The sequence below is a fragment of the Calonectris borealis genome, chromosome 8, assembly GCF_964195595.1.
Source record: "Calonectris borealis chromosome 8, bCalBor7.hap1.2, whole genome shotgun sequence".
Classification (NCBI taxonomy): Eukaryota; Metazoa; Chordata; class Aves; order Procellariiformes; family Procellariidae; genus Calonectris; species Calonectris borealis.
Window position 1 is genome coordinate 21,493,303 of NC_134319.1, and position 19,529 is coordinate 21,512,831.

Sequence of the window (19,529 nt, forward strand, 5' to 3'; positions counted from 1 at the left end):
CCTATCAAAGAGAGGCCTGTCATGCCTCCGCCAGCTGCCCATTGAGCAGGAGCCAAACAGGCACTTCAAGAAGAAGGAGAGGTGAGATGAGGCCTACACCTAAAGACTGGATCAAGGAGTGACACTGAGCAGAGTGTCATCATGTTGCCAGCGCTGTGACCCAGAATGCCTTGCTGTCTTTTAAACACAGCAAATAGCAAAGACGATACAGCAGAAACCTTGCAGAAAAGATGACCACGGGCCCAACAAAAGCTCTGCAGAGAGGAAAAAATTATGTGTCAGCTTTACCTGCTAGCCCTGCCTGAGGCCATAGTTGAGGCAAAGGGTTCACACTACAAAGCAACAAAAGTAGCCTACAGACCTAAGGGCTATGTCAATTATCAAGACATTAAACCTGCTCCTCTATCATTACAAATCCAAAGCAAGTCTGAAATGTATGCAGGAACACCAAGTTCAAACACTACCCTACAGACAGGTTGGCTGCCAACTGCTCTTGTCCAATGCAATAATAAAAAAAACAACAAAAAGCAAAATTTTATAGAATGAATTAAAATTTGTCTTAAACTACAACTAGCAATCCCCTAGGTCTGCAGCACCAAAGGACAACTGTCAGTCACAAGTCTCATATTTAAATCCATGGGAATAGACTGACTAAATCTTCATATATCACTTCAAAATCATACCAAAAAAGAGACTCATGACTTCTCATTTCTGTGTCTCAGTTGTGGAAAAAACCCGAGTATATGCATACTTGGCTGCTTCAAAACATACCTCTAATTGTCCAGGCTGTGACAGCTTATGCATATCAAAATGTGGCTTATACAATTATATTCTCTTAAATAAACTTGCAGCATTTGCCTTAATACCTATGTTAGCAGACGTTGTTCCAGCTGCAAAAGGGTGAATTGCAATGCTGATAGGAAGTGAAAGCAGATGCAGTCAACTTACTAACCCAACTCAAGCAAAAACAAACAAACAAAAGATCTAACACGAGTTGAGCAGACACCTAAGGAGAAATCCAGGTAGCAGCCAGCTTGATTAGAGATTTTGGAATAGATTTACAGTAGTTCATTCTGAAGACTCTGGTACACTGGCAAAAATAAACCTAAAAGTCTGAAGAAGACAGGTAATGCATCCTTGAAAGTGTCTGTGTTTGGAGCAAGGCAGAGAAAACATCTAACATCTAGTTCTGCCATTCAACATTTCCAATGCTAAGTATTTCTTGATAAATACTGAGAGAAAGTAACAGAGGCAAACATTACAGAGAGGTCTAAATATTAGCAATACAATTGTTTGAAAAAGACTGTACTTTCAGCAAGAGGGAAATTCAGAGTTACCATAGCAGCCACCCACTCTCAAAAGAGAGGAGGGGGAAAAAAGGAAGACTCAAGAACTTAGATGGAAGAAGCAGCTATTGTTAACAAGACAATAAGCACAGATGCTAGGTGATAAGGACATGGCTACACTTAAATGGAACGAGATAGGGGAATTATTAGATAAAGCATAGGCTTTGTTTTTAAATGGGTTGATCGGTGAAATCACACAAGTCTGAAGTAATTTACTTCACCCCCTCAGAGAGCAAGGACTCTGGATCAGCTTGTTGTCTGTTGATGTCCTTAAGCTGGTTTCGTTTTGTGCACAGCTGGCTGAAATGTCCAGGGAGGATTCTGTAACAATCCCTCCCTCTCTCCCAAATATTTCTGTTAACCAAAATGAAAGCACATTTTGTATCAGAGATTATATGCTCGTGAAATACTAGCTGAGTAATATATGGAGGTCTTTATGTCCATGCTCTCAATAACTATTGCACCACAGCTCATACAAAGACTAGGCTACTGTTTAAATCTTCTACTCCAGTGAATAGTGATGAGAAAGTTGTTATTCAGGGCCAACTATCCTGATAAACATCATGACAGTGTAAGGACATGACCCCAAATATTGGAACATTGCATTTCTTTTCCTGGTGTGTAATAAACAGTATTTAGCAGTATTTTTAGCTGCAAACATGCAACAGTTTGGAGGTTTTTTTTTGCTTTAAAAAAAAAAAGAAAAAAAAGACTGCTAATATTGCACCAAGGACCTACATTTGCAGGCTACAACTCAGCTGATACATCATAGCAATTCACTTCATTAGGGAGTCTGTAAGAATTCAGAAATCCTGAGAGCAGTTTATAGTTCTTTAGTTAAATGATGGCAGTCATGCATCATGCAGTGATACAGTAATGACATAGGATATATTCATTTCTGCAGTTACTGAAGGATTATAAAGTCATCAAACAGATCACAGCAGTTTTAATTTTTGATGTTGCTAACTGTATATTGATCACAGACAACATAAGGTTTGCATAAAGTACTCTTGCTCATGTTAAAAGCCATTCGTTTTGGTATTTGACCTCACTGATGTCTACTTTTTGTTTTTAAAATGTACTGCTTTGCAGTAGCTGAACAGTTGGTTTCCTTTACTGTGACTCATGGCAACGGTGGAAATCCAACTTTACAGATGGATGAGAAAAATAGGAGCAATTAAAATGAAGCATGCTGAATATTTTCTAAAATAGCTTGCGCCAAATTTAGAGGTATGTTTCAGTGAAGCAAAGCCTTATCTCCCCAAATAAAGACAACGCTATTAGGAGTCTTACACTTGCCTCAAGTTAGAATAGAATTTTATCGCTCATCTCTTATTTGCCGATAACACTTGCCTGTACTAACTGATGATCCACATCTCTTAAACGGACATTGCTCACAAGGAACTTTTGCTAAATGTTACTGTCAGTGCTGCAGATTTTAAGCAACTGGTTCTAAAACCATATTCAGAAGCATGGAGTTGGCATGCTGCCTGTGGATGGGGTTGGGATCTTTGCCATGTTGGCAAGTATTAGTTTCCAGATAAATCAGGAGTTAAAAGTCAGCTCATTAAATATATGCTCAAAAGCAATACGCACTCACACACGTGTATATATATATGCATATATATGCACACATAGAATTATTAAGGTTGGAAAAGACCTCTAAGATCATCGAGTCCAACTGTCAACCCAACACCACCATACCCACTACACCATGTCCCTAAGTGCCTCAGTTACACGTCTTTTAAATACCTCCAGGAATGGTGACTCCACCACTTCCCTGGGCAGCCTGTTCCAAGGCCTGACCACTCTTTCAGTAAAGAAATTTCTCCCAATGTCCAGTCTAAACCTCCCTGGGTGCAACTTGAGGCCGTTTCCTCTCGTCCTATCGCTACTTACTTGGGAGAAAAGACCAACACCCACCTCGCTACAACCTCCTTTCAGGTAGTTGTAGAGCGCGATGAGGTCTCCCCTCAGCCTCCTCTTCTCCAGACTAAACAGCCCCAGTTCCCTCAGCCGCTCCTCATAAGACTTGTGCTCCAGGCCCTTCACCAGCTTTGTTGCCCTTCTCTGGACACGCTCCAGCACCTCCATGTCCTTCTTGTAGCGAGGGGCCCAAAACTGAACACAGTATTCGAGGTGCAGCCTCACCAGTGCCGAGTACAGGGACGTGCATACATACATACACACATGTACAGAGGCCACTGTTCAAATACTGAGGGAATTTAAGGGATGACTCCTGCAGTGACCACAGAGGTACACGCACACTTGCCTAGTTTTCCACTGACACCATGAGGACAGCCCTGGGCCCATCCAAAGGGCTACAAAGGACTGAGATTACCGGCACAGGTCAATTAAGAGACTCCCATAGGCATGTGCTGGGGACAACTTTACTACAAACAAGATGTGCTTCTGCTTAAGACTAGAACGATGTGCGCTCCAAATTAAACCAGGGAGCACTGCACTCACTTGACTGAGATTGATTAGTCACTCTGCCTCTCACCTGCCTCCCCACACTTCTCAATAGCCTCTAGAACAGCTCTGATGCCAGGCAATAAACACCAGTTTTTATCCCAGCTCTGCTCATCACTCCTTATATCAGACAGGAGAGAGGGAAGAAGGGCTGGATTGTCCTGTAGCCCACTTCATTGGAGAGTAAGAGCCAAACTAACTTTGCATGAGCACTGAGGTACCTATAAATACCAATTCTGGTACATAAAGACATGCACAGATCTCAGGAAACCTGCAGAGATCAGACACTTACATATGCCCACTCTTCTGCTTCATCCCACCAAAGAATACAGCTACATGCGATTCTACTAATCTGTACTGGGTTAAAACATGGAAAGGAACCACCACCAGTCACAGGCAATCCCTACCCTTATTCTTTACCACCCAACAAAGCCTCCTCCCACATTCTCTAGAAATGGGGAAAAAGTAAACCACGAACCTGGTTATCCTAAATCTATAACCCTTTTTGGACAACTTGCCCCCTCTCAGCATTACCTCAGCTTTGAAGGCTCAGAGAACAACTACATCTGTAATTGTGAGAATTAAGTCCAATCAATCAAATTCTCAAAGGCCTCACAGTAACTCATAGAAGGTTTACATATATAAAATCAGCCAACAGTTGTCTTACCTTCACCCCATTCCTCCCTCCTCCCCTCACAGTGTGAGCTGTTTGCTCTCAAAAATATAGTGACATTAAATAGTACAATATACTTACAGCCAGATACATAGCTGCATATATGCTTAGTGCTGCTTCTTTGGATGGGAATGTCTTTCTGGCTTTCATGATAAGGTCTGGATTTCCAGTACAGGCATGTACGCTACTGATGAATTGTGTATACTGTTTACATCCAAGTGCTGTATAGTTGGGTTTACAAAGTGCAAGAAAATGTGGTGCAAGATTCCCTGTTACTACTTGTCCAGCATTTACAAAGATGTCCGTAGCAAACAGTCCAAATGCGTAAATTCCTAAAAAGGGAAACAAAGAGTTAAATTTCCTGACAATTTCACTCCAGGGCAACATATTATGGTATTTATCATAGTAATATGCCAGCTCCTTCCATTTAAGAACATGAGAAACTCTCATGTGTATTGTACCCTAAAGATCCTGGCTCACATTGGAGATGGTGCTTTCCTACACAACTGCAGCAGCAACACTGCAACGTACCCGCACATCTGATCTCTCTCCATCCTTCGGAGGAGCACGCTCACCTCTTGTGCAAGTAGCCCACTTTCCTAGGCCCCCTAGCCATGAATCTGTACTGTTCGGGGTAGCTAGCTATACGGGTACCTAACCATGTTCACTAAACAGAAGCGACAGAGGCAAATTCTTCACCCTATACATCTGCTTGAGAACCAAGGAAGTCAGGCCCTGATGGAAAAGTAACTTGAAAAGTCGTAACACATACTGGACAAACATTTTCTTTTCTTTTCCCTTGCAGCTGTAAAGAAGCTGAACTACTGAATAATTCAATATTGCAATGCACAAGTTGTCTTCATCTGCCTGCTACTGGGTACATCTCTATGCATGGCATATTAATCACAATATCAACACAGTCAGCTAAAGATCTATATATTTGAGGAGCTACTTATGCTAAAGAGTTTTTTTTATCAGACATATCAGCAAAGCATTAAGCATGTGTATTCATTCATTAGAATGGAAATGCATGTATCTGACTACTTAAAAGAAAACAGATTTCTGCTATTCTGAGGTCCCTTTCTATCCTTTTGGAAGCAGAAATGAGCTCTGGAAGGAAACGCAAACACAGCACCCTGACTGGGAGGCAAAGCCAGCAGGTGCGTGTTCAAATTCCACCTGAGCTACAGAGTTCCTCCTATATTTCCATGGGCAAATCACCTTACCTTTCCCATACTTCAATTCACTGTGAATATAGCATGAGTTCTGGCAGTTCCCAACTTCATGGGGCATGATGAGGACTTTAATGGATGCACACGACAGCAGACATGATCCCACACAAACATGTGCATTTCTAAAGGTCAGCTTTTTTCCTCAGCAAAGCTAGATGACCTAGGATGATTTCTGGGATCCTGGCTGGTCAGCAATGTCACACTAACATTAATTCACCCTGAGCTGCTAGGCACTGGTGAGCAGCGGATTGTGCCTAGCCGAGTCGCTGCACAGAAGGGCCCTTTCAGCAAGTCCCAAGGGTGTGCACTGCCCCAACATAGGTGGCCACATCATTTTGTGTGAGTGTAATGGGTAGTGATGCCTGATCTGGTAGAACAGCGTGGAGGCCATTGTTCATCCCTTCCCTCTCTCCCAATTTCTTTTTGCTTCTGTGAGCGAGGAGGGTACACCAAGTGGGAAGGACACGCAGCACTGATTACACACAGAGCAACTGGAGCAGGAGGACCTCCTTATCATCACTCCCCTGGACCTATGCAAGACAGTCTCATTCTTAATGACTTTTAGCACACCAGTGTGACAGCAAGCAATTGCGCTCTCAGAAGGCAGGCACAGCTGTTACACAAACACTGCAAATACAGACACAGCTGCACATTCGCTCCCTCCCCCTGTGACTGGGGCACACAGGAGGATTAACTGCCCCAAGGCTTTGTTCCTCCAGCTGTTTCTCTTAGATACAGCCGTGAGTGACAAGAAAACAACAGAATTGAGCCCTGCTATGGCATCTCTGCACATATTGGAAAGCAGCATCTGGGAAAATTCATTAGACATTTTGAGTGGTGGTACTTCTCCCTCCAAACACACTTACAATGAACTAAGTAGAAAGGATGACATCTCATATCTACTAAAGTCAATGGCAGAGTTACAGCTGACTTCAGTGGAGCATGGATTTCGTACCATTTTCTACTAGAGACTATAATACAATCTCCAGGCTAAGAAAGTACCTAAACCTGGCTTGGCTTCAAACACATTTAAATCCCAATGCCTTCAACTTTGGCTGCTATGTGTGTGTGTAACTAAAAGAAAACTATCAACTATAAATATGGCACAAGGGTATCTCCTTTCTCCACTTCACCCTACTCCAGGCCTGCTGGTTGTTTTTCCCCGTTGTGGTCCCAATTTCTTCTATTTTTACTGCTGTTTCTGCAACCATTTTTTTATCCAAACTTCTAAGAAGCTTCATTTGCTACCCAAAAGGACAGAACTCACTGCACCTGAGTTAAGACTACACATGAAATGTTGTATGGTTATCTGAACATTTTCCCCAGGTCAAAATTAATACATAATTGATCACTCTCACCATTCAGAAAATGAAAGCATTAATTTTGCTCATACCAAGGAATCTGATGGTCCTGCGCACCAGTGGATTTATATAACAACAGTCTCCAGTTAATATTGTTTTTTCTTGGTTTTCAAAATCCTTTGTAGCTAACTGTAGACAAAACACTGCAGTTTCTCCAACGATAATCTTAGGGAAGGAGAAAAAAGGGGAGAGAAATAGTACATCAGATTACAGCAAGTAAAATATTACAGAGATGGCTATCTCATCTTAAGGAAACAAGACCAAACCAGCACAAAAGACAACATAAGTGAACCAAGCTCTGTACGTTAATCTTCTTATGAGGGAAATATGCCTTATGGCTTGCTTTTCTTTATTTGCATTAAAAGAGAATAAACGTCTATAACCAGGACTTGGAATCGACATAACATAACCTAGTTTTCAGGATGAGGGCAAAGAGAAAGAAATCTATTCATTCAAGAACAACAGATTGCATAATGCACAAGATGTGGACCAAAGTAAAGGCCTAATCCTGGAAGATGCTGAACTTTTCAGTTCCCACGTGACTTTCACTGACACTCAGCCCTTCACAGGGTTCAGCTCTAAATTTTGGACCATGATGGGGGAGAAAAAATTAAAAAAAGGAAAAGAAAAAAAAAAATCGCAGCAGAGCTCCTGTTCACATCAGAGGATTGGTTTGCCAGGAGGTACTTAACAGGGCTTGATTCATATTTTGCCAGCTAAGTTTATCAAGTCTGGCATTAGCTTTGTTCCTCATGCTTGAACAAAGTGTCACCACTGATATTTTAACATTGAGCATGATCTGTTTAACATTCATTACACCAAAATGAATAAAGTTCTCATGTCTATAGATCATTCATATTACAGTTGGTGAAAATTAATAAAAAAAAAAATCACAAATAGCACAGGTATGATCAAAAAGAGTAGAGCAGAAGGGTCATATACTGACCACTGTATTCCAACTTTGATTCACTGTGGGACTTAAAGGCAAGGCCCTTCCACTCTTCTATATGAAAAGCAGTAATGCTTATTGATAGGTACATCACACTTTGATAAACAGGAATGAAGACCAGCAAACTGAAGTCTTAATACTACGCAAATACAAGAAATAATGCCATCAAGTGTGATTCATTGCCTAGGTTTTTCTAAACCTTTGACCTAACAGGAAATTATAAACCTTTTCATATATCACAATAGGTCTGAACAGTTCTACACACAGCACTGGTTACAAAAAAACAACAAAACAAAAAAAAAAACCACAAAGTATGGGCGATGGCTCATAAGCACAGTTTGTTGTCAACAGGAAGAATGCAATTAATGACCTTACTTAGTTATTTGTACACAGATGACACAGATCTACACAGATGACTTTGGGCTAAATTGTGACACTCAGAGGAGGAAAGTGCTTATTATGAATAATGTGACACAAATAACAAAAATAACTGTGGTGGCAAGCATGTAAAAAAGCAAAATTCAGTTTGTCACAGAAACAGTCATCATCTATTACTTTAGACTGACTTCAGATCCTAGTGGAATTTTTAGACGAAACAGAAATTTCAATACCCGAACTAACACGTATCTTCTCTCTACTTTGATGCAAGCAAATTTTCAGCATACTGAAGTACACTTCCTTCACCTATAATTAACAAATGATCAGTACACATATGAAATGTAACTCAACCTTGAATTCAAGGTCATCAAAATTGTGACAATGATAAGGAGAATTCAGCCCAATGACCTCTATAGCTCTCATGAAACAAACAAACGAACAGTTTTAATGTGATTCATGAAGGTCAGAACTGAAACACTAAGATTTTTACTGTGAGTCACAGTAACTCCCTTCTTTCCTCTGGAATAATGAAACATCAAGGACTAGGCAACCTGAACACAGTCAGATTCTGCATTTAACTGATTTTTTTTGCCAAACTCAATAAATTTCAGTAAAATTATTGCAGATTTCCAAACTCCAGGAAAAAGCAGAATCCAGCAGAAGGGAAGCATCTGTGATATACAGTGCTCAACCTTTTGCAAGAACACAAAGAGAAAGTGTGCCAGCAAGCTCAAGTCTCCAGCTCTGAGCAGAGTCTCTGAATTTGCTGATCTAGGAATACAGGTTCTTTTTTTTGGTTGGTAGGGAAGCTGGGGTTAGCAAATGGGAGAACTGCTCATTCAGTTATAGGAAAGGAGATCCTCACTTCCAGCAACCTGTCCTAATCAGCTGCATCTAGGTCCTTGCTGCTGGCACATTGTTACATTTCCTTGTTACATTTCCTGTCTTTGATGGTGACCTGGATGAAGAAAACCCTCTGCTCCAAGAATAGCAGGGAGCAGTGTTCAAGTTCTTAGCTGAACGAAAAAACTCTTAGGGTGGGTACATAGGTGCAAGGGTCAGAACGATGCAGAACTCAGCTAAAGACAAAACTTTTGCTATACTAGGCCTAGTGCTCTACCCTCAGAAGTAATCAGAGTGGGATATGTCGTTGAGCACAACAGGCATTCATCTCTACACTTCTGTGGCTCTACTTTGATAGAATCCCTCTGGAATTTGGCAATAAATACAGATTTTGTATTTTTCTGTACTGACAGCTCGGCTAAAGCTGTTCTCCTTCCTCCATCCTCCAGCACAAGCACTGGTCTTCTCAATAATCAGCCTACTGATGTTTCAGAAACAGAAGGAAAATCTTTCTCAATCTCGGTAAGTCCCAGGAGAGATTCTGTTTCCCACTGCAATTCCTTCCCCTTCTCTCCAGCACCACTGGCAATAATCAGCTCTACAGGGTAGAGGAAAGGGAGGGCGAGCTCCCTCTTGCCCTTACCATAATTTACATGCCTGGTATATTCCAGGAAGGAACAATTTCTATATTCCCTCTGGCACAGGGACCACCATTACCCCTTCCACTGCATATGCGAGTTGCAACCAGTCAACAAATGACTTTTAATATAACAGAATTACTTGTGTACTTCTTGGCTAAGTCTTGGGGCAAAAAGTTTTTGGAATATTCCAAAACTGACAGTGAAGGATTGCAATGGAGAATCATAAACTTTTGGACAGAGCTACACAAGTTCAGGTATAGAAATATAATTTGCAATGAAAAAAGTGAGGATATTAAAAGTATATTTTACCTTATTCTGTCTAACAGGGTCATACTACTTTAGATCACTGTACAGATTTCCTGAAGAATGATATATATTAAACTTCTTAGCTGACAGATATTTTAACAGCTGTTAAAAGCAGAGGTCATCCTTCCCTAAGGCTGAGAAAACCTTCTGACATATAATTACAGCACGTAGAGTATAAGGAAAAGAACAATTTTCACCTGAAGACTAACAATACAAAGTGCAGGCTTTCCAGTATTCTAAAGAACATATATAAAAATAATTTTCACAGTCCTTAGATGAAAATGCAGTGTACACAACTGTTACAAGAAGGAGCAAGACAAGAATAATTGCCCTATGGGCATCGACCTAAGCTCTGACAGGCAGTGTATCAGGTCCTTGTTCTACTACAGCTTCCCTCGGTAACCGCTGGGAAGGCCCTTAGTCCTGGTTCACAATATAAAGTGTATAGGAACAATACAAAAATCACCCTACATAAAGATATTTAATATTAATACATACTTCATAACTAGCATTTAGATAATCCTTTCTTTTTACGGATGCATGGAAAAGAAATATTAACCCAGCAAAATCTAAATTACAGGAAAAGTTCTCATAACCATCTCCATGGCAATCGTATCCTGTCTGCGATGTGACAATCCATTCGACAGCCAGGAACAGAGTTTGGGAGGGGTGAGATCTAAAATTAATATTTCTTCTTATTTCACCTCTTAGCTCCTGATTAATTTATTAGCTGATTGATTTTCATGGTGGTTTTGTGCTAATAGTGTATTTATTGTCAACCACCTAATACCTGTTCCTTTGTTTTCTGTACAGGATACTTAACAGCGTTTAGCACATATTCCCTACACTGATTCCTTCCTCCCAAATAAGTTCAGTTTTTTTCTGTATTAGTCATTTTTCTGAATCCAGGCAAGCTGTTCCTAGTTTTAGCACTGCATGTCTAGAAATCTAATTTGTCCTTCCCAAAATCATCCATTCAGTATATTCTTAACTTGGTTCTAAATTCTGAGCTCTTTTTCAACTTGAAATGCCAAACCTGACTCATTCCAAATATGAAAGCTAGAGCAGCTCTGACCTTGTTGATTTTCCAGTAAACTGACTCCATAAACAAACTTCCCCTAGTGTCACATATGGTTTACATCAGCCAGCACCTATATAAATAAATGCCCTTCAATCTGCACTTCTGAAATACTAATGAGGTTTATTTTATGGACTACCTTCTCATAGATGACAATTTCTTATAAAAACCAAGGATTCAAGTAAGAATTAAACATTCATTTGGATGACAAGATATCTGAGGGTATATTAATGCATCTAAACAAGATAAATCCTGAAATTTAAGGTTGATAATCTCTATTTAGGATTAGGAAAGAAATTTCTGTGTACGCATTCATAGATTTTTCCAGCTAACACCTACGTTAGGGTATACAACTGTTCATGAAATATTTCATATGGGCCTGGTAGAATACACGATTCACTCCCTGCCAATTCTCAGCGTTATGCTGTAGCTACAGCAACTGCTCAGAAGGATGAGTGACACTGAAAAGCAGTTATTGCATTAAAAAGACCACTAAATATTCACCCATGTTCTGAACTTCTCAAGTTAAGAACAACAGTGGACAATTTCTCTCATTTAGGCGTGACTTGAACCCTAACCAAGGCTTCTGTGAGACCATCTTCAAGAAATAACATGGCAAGGGATTGTCCCTTTGGGGAATGAGCATCTCAGGCAGTCCACAGCTCTGCTTTTCACTCTAGAATGAACTTCCTCACACTGCCTTACCAGGCAGGAAGGGAAGTTGGGAACTGGAGCTAAAAATCTTGGGGATGATCTCTGTATCTCCAGCCAAATTGTTATCATTTAAGTTGCATGACCTCCCCATTCATTTCACTCATCAGTTCCCACTTAAAATGTGTGGGGTAGATTTCTTTTAAAAATATGGCTTCCATAGGCTTTGTTGTTCCTGTTCTTTATCTTTTCTTCTTAACTTTTAGCAAGACCATGGGCTATTTCCGGCCTGTGTCCCCTTTAAAAATGCCATCAACATACCACAGAGCACAGTGGCCTCGAGAGTTTGGAAAATCTAGCAGCATAAACCTTGGTCTTTAGTGATGCTGTAGATAAGCTCCACTCTCCGCTTTAAGCTAAAATTGCTGTGTGAGGTGACCGCCCTGGCAGGAAAAGCAGCAACAGTATTTCCAGCAGTAGCAATTTCAAGTTCATTATGCAGTGCTTTCCCTTGAGGCCATTTTCTTTGTGTTTTTCTTGTTCTCATTGCTTCTTGCTTGCTTAAACTGACAGCAAATGCCCTGGTTGATTTTCACAGAAGTACATTTTCTATAGTAAAAAATGACCAATAGTTTTGAGGAAAATGAAAAAATAAATCCTAGATAAATCTGTCTGCTATTGATTAAATACAAAATATCCCCCCTTGCATTCAGCATGGAGATATAGGACCATACTGCATAGCAGCTTCTGAAGATCTGGAGAAAAGATGTGAAAAGAAAATTGTTTTTCTAGAGAAAGATGTAAGAAAAAATACTCAGCCCTTTTTTCCCAGTAAATTTTGTTTTAAAAATATGTACTCTCCATTTTCTGAGAAAAATATCACAATTTTAATAGAGTTCTTGGCATATATTCAGTCATGGCCATTTACAAAAGAAAAATAGCAGTATAAGATTATATATCTAATAGACAAGTATTATCTGCTTTAGTTATTTCTCTGCAATGCAGAGTATGGCTATATGCTACTAAACACTAATGTTACTTCTGACAGGGACAAATATTCTTCACTGCTCTTTGTAACACATTGTACACATAGTCAGTACATAATAATGGTAAAGGTTGCTCACTTCATTAAGATTTTATTGCTATTTGAAAGCAAAGGATACATAATAACCAAGCACTTATAACCAGGGATCTTCAAGTGAACCCCATGAGCACATAATCACAGAGACATGGACAACTTTATCATTCACTGAATTATCTTCATTCATTACTTTACTATATGACAGGAAAAAATGAAATATTTTTAAGTACAATGTCGTAAAAGCGTCCTTTTTTTTTCCCTCCTTCTTTTTTCTTTTTTTCCCCCCCCTAACTGAACAATCGATCATGTATGCAAATGGCATCTTGTCTAGAGCATGCCTGCATTATCCAACAGGCAAAGCCTCTGCACAGCAGCACACTGTCATCAGGGCTGGAATCACACAACGCCAGAGCAAAGTTTGGTTACGTAAAAGATCATTTTGAGAAACAGTTACCAGGACCCCGCTATTCTGAGTCTAACTAAGAGAAGGGCCTTGTGCCATCACCACAGAGGGCCAGAGGGCAACTCGTGGCATGTGACAGCAGGTCTTACATTTGATGCTCCGTGACAGAAGCAGAGGGGCGAGCAAGCAGCCCCACGGGGTGCACCGGCCCTGCCGGGCTCTGCCTTGACAGGAACATTCACTCCACATTCAGCCGCTTTACCCACTGCGCTTGGCATTACATCCCCTACTCATGTCTACTAAACGTTTTATATCGCTGTGAGATGAAAAGTACCCAGCTGCTCTGCACTGCAGTTCTCCAGGGGATTAAAAATGGCCAGGACACTAGGAAAACAAGCTCAGTAATGCTAACACAGCAGTCTGGGGCCAAATAAGTGTCCAGCACCTGGCTCCAAAATTGTCTAACTGCTGGCACAGTTCCACAATACTGAGACAAGTATTCTTGGTGAATACATTCCAAGAGGTAGTAGATAACAGACTTAGGTGAGAACTCTTGCCCATGCACCAAGCTTTTCTAATTTTAAAAAAATAACACCTAAAAGCTAGAAAAAAATATTAATCTAGAGAAAATTCTCAACATCTAAAAAAACCTAGTAATTTTGATCTGAAAATGGTGAGGGGAAGAGAAAAGAATTAATTCAAAACTGCCTTCTAAAAGCATCAATTCACATTTCAAAAGGTAAAGTTATGTCGGGCTGAAATACCCCAGATAAGGTTCTTATAATAGGGAATTCATACAGGTTTTAAGTTGTTCTCATTTTCTTTTTACAAAAACGAGGATGCCATTATCCAAAGTTTCCAAGCTCACTCTACACTTCACTCTACAAACATACCTCGTTAGGTAGATGGGTTGTAATATGACCAGAGATCAACTAATTTTAGTCTCCTGATCTCTGAGTGATACTTGAAAAAGGTGGTTGTTACACATAATTATTTCATTAGGGATTTTGAAAAAGAACTTTACATCAAAATTTTTCTTTTTTCAGGTGCTGAGCTTCAACCTTTAACATACCATAATATTTGCGAAGGAAAACCAAAATGTTCAAAGCCCTACAATTTATCTTCCCTATTAGGAGAAAAATTTCATAGAGCATGTTCAGCTCTGCACTCGGCTGTATCAAGGAAGTCTTCTATTGGACTTCAAGTGATACCTGTGAAAAAGACTGTGGTTCCTTATGGCCTGGCCTTGGTAAACCCCTTTGTTTCTTGCCTGTCCAAGAAAAGAGTACTTTGTTGTGTCTGTTGAGGGAGATGGGTTTCTTAACCCTTCTGTGCATTTTGAAAACATTATTCCTTGAGGAGCACAAAACCAATGCTTACGATACCCATACCAACGATCATTTCCAACAGCGATGTTACTTTATGCTTTAAACCTTAGGTGATCTACACAACTGCACTTTTCTACCCAGGATGAACATTCAATTGCGAAATTCAACATAAATGGTCTTTCATGCCTGTTTGAATAAAAACTGATCACATAAAAGGCATCTCTTAAAGATTCTGGTCACAAAGCAGTGGTTTTACAGTCAGTATATGACTGGAGCCAACTGTTCTCAGAGGCTCAGAGGAAAGAGAATATCTGAATTTCCTGCTTTTCACACTGTCTTACTTCTATCTCACTTCTACTCAAGGCCAGCCACATTTTGCAGATACATTATTCCCAAGATCAGTCCAAGGAAAGCCACTTTCATTGAAATGCCATCATCATCAAACAACTGAAACTGAAGGACCAAACACTGTACCAGTATAAGCACTCTGTGTTTTAATATAATTATGAGAAAAACAGGCTGCACACATGATTAATACCTGTAAGATTCCACAAAAATTGTTTTCTAGATTTTTGTGGCAAAATACGTGTCAGCAAAATACTGCAAAACACGTAATTGTTTTTTATGTATGCTTGTTACTGTCAATTAGTATGTGATTCATAATGATAAATTTAAGTAGACAGCTCAATGAAATAATTCTACATTTTTTTTTAATTAAAAATTATCTTCACCATAAAATAGTTTTCTTTGAAAGCACATAACTATGCTTTCCACTTCTATTATAATGGCCTCTGTATAAGCATCTCTTCCTTTACAATTATCTTAGGCTACCGTATAATTGCCAACCCACCAAATACATTCAGGTCATTATCTTTTTCCAGTTGAAATCAAAGGTAATATCCCCACTAAATTCAACAGGAGCTGGATCAGTCGTGAAAACCTATGGCACTCTAGATTAAGAGCAATACTTCAGTCAAAGTGGGGAAATGGATATCAGCTATGAATGCCATCCCAAGAAGATATTAAATCAAAACTAGGAAGCCAAGCCAAATTTACAGGAGAGTAGTAATAAATATTTGCAAAGGAAGTTTAACAGGTCAGATAAATCAGAAAGAAAAGTCCAAAACTGTAATGTCCACTCCTGAGCGTATTACCTTAAAGTCATTCTTCTTCCATAATACTTTATCTTCACTTTGTGAGCATTACCACAAAGGATCCAGGTGTCATTAAAAATGAGTTAAAAACACTTTAAAAGCCATTGCATGGAAAGCATCTGATCTAGAACTATGACTTTATTCTGAGCTGTCTCACATCGGGGTTACTTGTGCGCAATATGTACATTCAGCATAAAACCAGCAGTAAAACTACGGAGTAACAAACCCTGACAGCATTAATCCACATTCCCAGTGCCTGTGAAAGCCAGGAAACAAGTGACTAAATAAAAGCTTCCAAAGAAAAGTAGAGACTGCAACTTGTATTGACACTTCAGTGACACAGTTAAAGCGAATGAAACCGTGGCTCTACCAAAGTTCACTTCTGAAGCTTCACTGACTTGAGGCAGACCCGTGATGTTATTTCCAGAATGGTCACCTGAGATGCTAGTCAGTGAGAAAGGATCAGAAAGAAAAAGAGATCAGAAGTCCCTTTTCCAGACACGCCCCAAACAATTAGCAAGCCCAGATATAAAACAATGTGTGACTATTCACCTGCATCTCTTTCCCCAGACTTGAAAGCTGTAATTTCACAGTGTGCAATTATTTCTCCTTGAGAATGTTATTATAATAAATTAATATACTGAAATGATGTTTATTAGAAACAGAATCTTAATGAAGGCATAGAAGTCGTAGCAGAGAATTGTTTACGAGCATCAGAAGTTTTAATAATTACTTACCTCTTCTCTTAACAATGTAATGGTAGTGAGTTAGCCAGCAAGCTTTTTCACAGAACATTGCATAGCAGTAGCATATCCCATTTGTCTTTATTTGATACATATATATGTAGAAAGACCGTTTCAATAATGATTCTCTATATCCTGCAGATCAAATATGGGGCATTTACTTTATGGTTTTCTGCAAATATGATTTGCACCACTCTTGTGACTCTTTCAACTCTTGTTACACAATGTCTATTTTACTGCTCCTGCCGCAAATCCAGATGGCTGCAGATGTGCAGCTGGCAACACTATGTTGTCTGACCCTGTTTAGGAGTTTACACAATGCAGTGCTTGAATTAAGAGGAAGTCCCAAGTGCCCTCATTAGCACAGCATCCAATGAGCTGAAACAGGAGCAGCAAGAGTGGGAAATTCTAGCAAAAAATTCTTGGTACAGGAAATGCCTACAAGACAGAGGGGAGATTGTATACTTTGCTGTGAAGACAGCAGAGCATAAAAACAGCTCTTTTAGGCATGCAGTGGTATTCTGAAAACTAATTGCGAAGTTTATAGGCCAAAGTAAGCCCAGCTACTTTTCTTCAATATGTGACTGTATCTTCTTCCACTCATAAAATAGGGCATAATGGTTTACCTTAACAAGGATCACCTCCTTTGCATAGAACTGTAAAATAATAGTAAACATGTTGCTGGCTTTATCAAATACTTTCAAAAAAGCTCAAGTGAGAGAAGTGTTTTAAGGATGAATGAGTCTATTTAAAAATTTTAGATCTTGTGAAGCTTTGACATTGGCTATCTTCAAGGCAGGCAGGTTAAAAACACCTGTGAACTAAGCTATGGATACAAATCAACCATGTAAACATGATTATTTTCTGGCAGCACGTTGTGCATACATACTTGCGTATGTAAATATATTGAATTTTTTAAAGAAATAGTCTCTGCTTTATGATTTCCTTGTACTTCTAATCAAACAACAATCACAATCAATTCATAAACAAAAGAAATACTGAGTAAAACTGCAATACTGACTCTTAAAATGAATGTGGTTCCATAAAAATATTCTATCAGCACCACCCTCATTCACATACACTATTCCATCTCAGGAAAGCCTTGCTATTTCAATTAGCACTGAAGCATGTGATTAAACCCCACCAATACCAAGATAATGAATTAACAATTAGTACATACCTAGCTCTTGTATAATTCTTTTCATGCACAAATCTCCTAGTGTTTTACAGAGAAGCCTAGTTTCACAATTACCACTTGACAGCTAGGGAGTAAAGGCTAAATGTACATTCTGCTTCGGTGGCCAGATCCCTTTTTCAAGGCAACGCCTGATAGAGCACACAACCCAGCTCCATACATTCATTCTGCCAGCTGCAGATGTCCGCAAACTACTTACATACCCCAAGGTCAGTCTGCCTACAAATCTCATCTGCCTTTGCTAAACGCTCTGGAAAGAGTCCCCGTGACTGACTGAAGCGCTGACTTCAGTCAAGCGTGAGCACTTGGCAAAGAGGACCATCGTAACAGCTGGACTGTCCTCACCACCATTCACATGAGCACGCTTGTGGCCGGCAGTACAATGCAGCACAAGCTCCTCATTCCTCCCTCAGGCCTCTCAGATGCTCAGATTCGTGTCTGTGCAGTTCGAATGCATGATGGCAGCAGCCTCAAGCCTGGCCTCATGGTAGAGCCAAGATACACCCCAACAGGTCCAAGGACAACCCCCATAGGAACAGGAGAGACAGAAACTGAGCAGTGGAGAGGCTCTGGACACCAAGCTCAATCTATGTAAGTATGATCAAACTATTATTAAGTATGCACTGAAACTCAGGCATGTCCACACATTGTTGTGTATAGAGATGAACTTACACTCAGAGCCATGCACTTCTGCAAATGGGGAGGTCAGACTTCAGACATCACCCAGGCGCAGTTTGACCAAGTGAGGGTCCCCACTTGTCAGGAGACCCAAGTTATGGACAGTCTGTGCACCCACTCTGTAAAATCCAAAAAGGTAACATGTATTGGCCTAAGTCTTAAATTAAAGCAGGTCAAGCTCAAATACTTCACCTCATGCTCCCCACAGGCTGCAAGTTGCATATGGTTGGTTACTGCCACTCAGATGACCCTTGATTAACAAATCTTTAAGCAGAATTAATTCAGTCATGTCTGAGCCCTAAATTGCTATGGACAGGTCACAGAAATCCCTATTACTACTCAAAACAACTATACTGGGAACCTGAGTTCCACTTACTGATTCTAATATTTAATACTTGATTTATAAAAAGGCAAACTACAAAAAAGAAAGTCCTCATGATATTATTCAGAGTTTGAATGACACACACAAAAAAAAGTATGACTCAGATCCCTTTTAGAGACAGCATGAAACCTACCAGCCTAAAACAACAGGTGTTTTAAAATGTTATGTAGAGAAAGAAAAAAGAATCAGAACAGCAGGATACTGTTGGGCTGAATTCTGTTCTTGACAGCTTTTTTTTTAATTATTATTATTTAGAAAACAAAAAACTCTAGTTCAGGAATGAATGCCTTCATACATACTCCTTAACCCTACATGGGTGAGAGGCAAGAAGATACCTGCAGAGAAGGAAAAACACTATTTGTAAAGAAGAAAGGCCTTGAAACATAGCTATATTGCATTTATAATTGGTTGTGCATTAATAACTATATAAGGTTAATGACATTTTCATATAAATATATTGTATAATAATTATACAATGGATAATTATCATACATTTATACAATACATGCAAAATTACAGGTAACAGTGTATGTTGTCCAGAATGGTAAGCAGAATTGGAATCCACAGCCTACTGAGTTTTCACCCAGTATAACCAGAGCGTTTTTTTATGGTGCCTCATACCCCAGGAAATGGCA

The 19,529-nt window shown here is 39.7% G+C and overlaps 1 protein-coding gene across 2 annotated transcripts in view; it reads right to left on the reverse strand.

The window, feature by feature from the left end:
- The window catches only part of PLPPR5 (phospholipid phosphatase related 5), a 206,582-nt gene that overhangs the window by 17,403 nt on the left and 169,650 nt on the right, over positions 1 to 19,529 (reverse strand). For both annotated transcript variants that reach the window (XM_075156378.1, XM_075156380.1), the window contains 2 exons: positions 7,117 to 7,249; positions 4,573 to 4,823 (listed from right to left, as the gene is read on the reverse strand). In XM_075156378.1, coding sequence (XP_075012479.1) covers positions 4,573 to 4,823; positions 7,117 to 7,249 — 384 coding nt within the window. The remainder of the gene's footprint in view (positions 1 to 4,572; positions 4,824 to 7,116; positions 7,250 to 19,529) is intronic.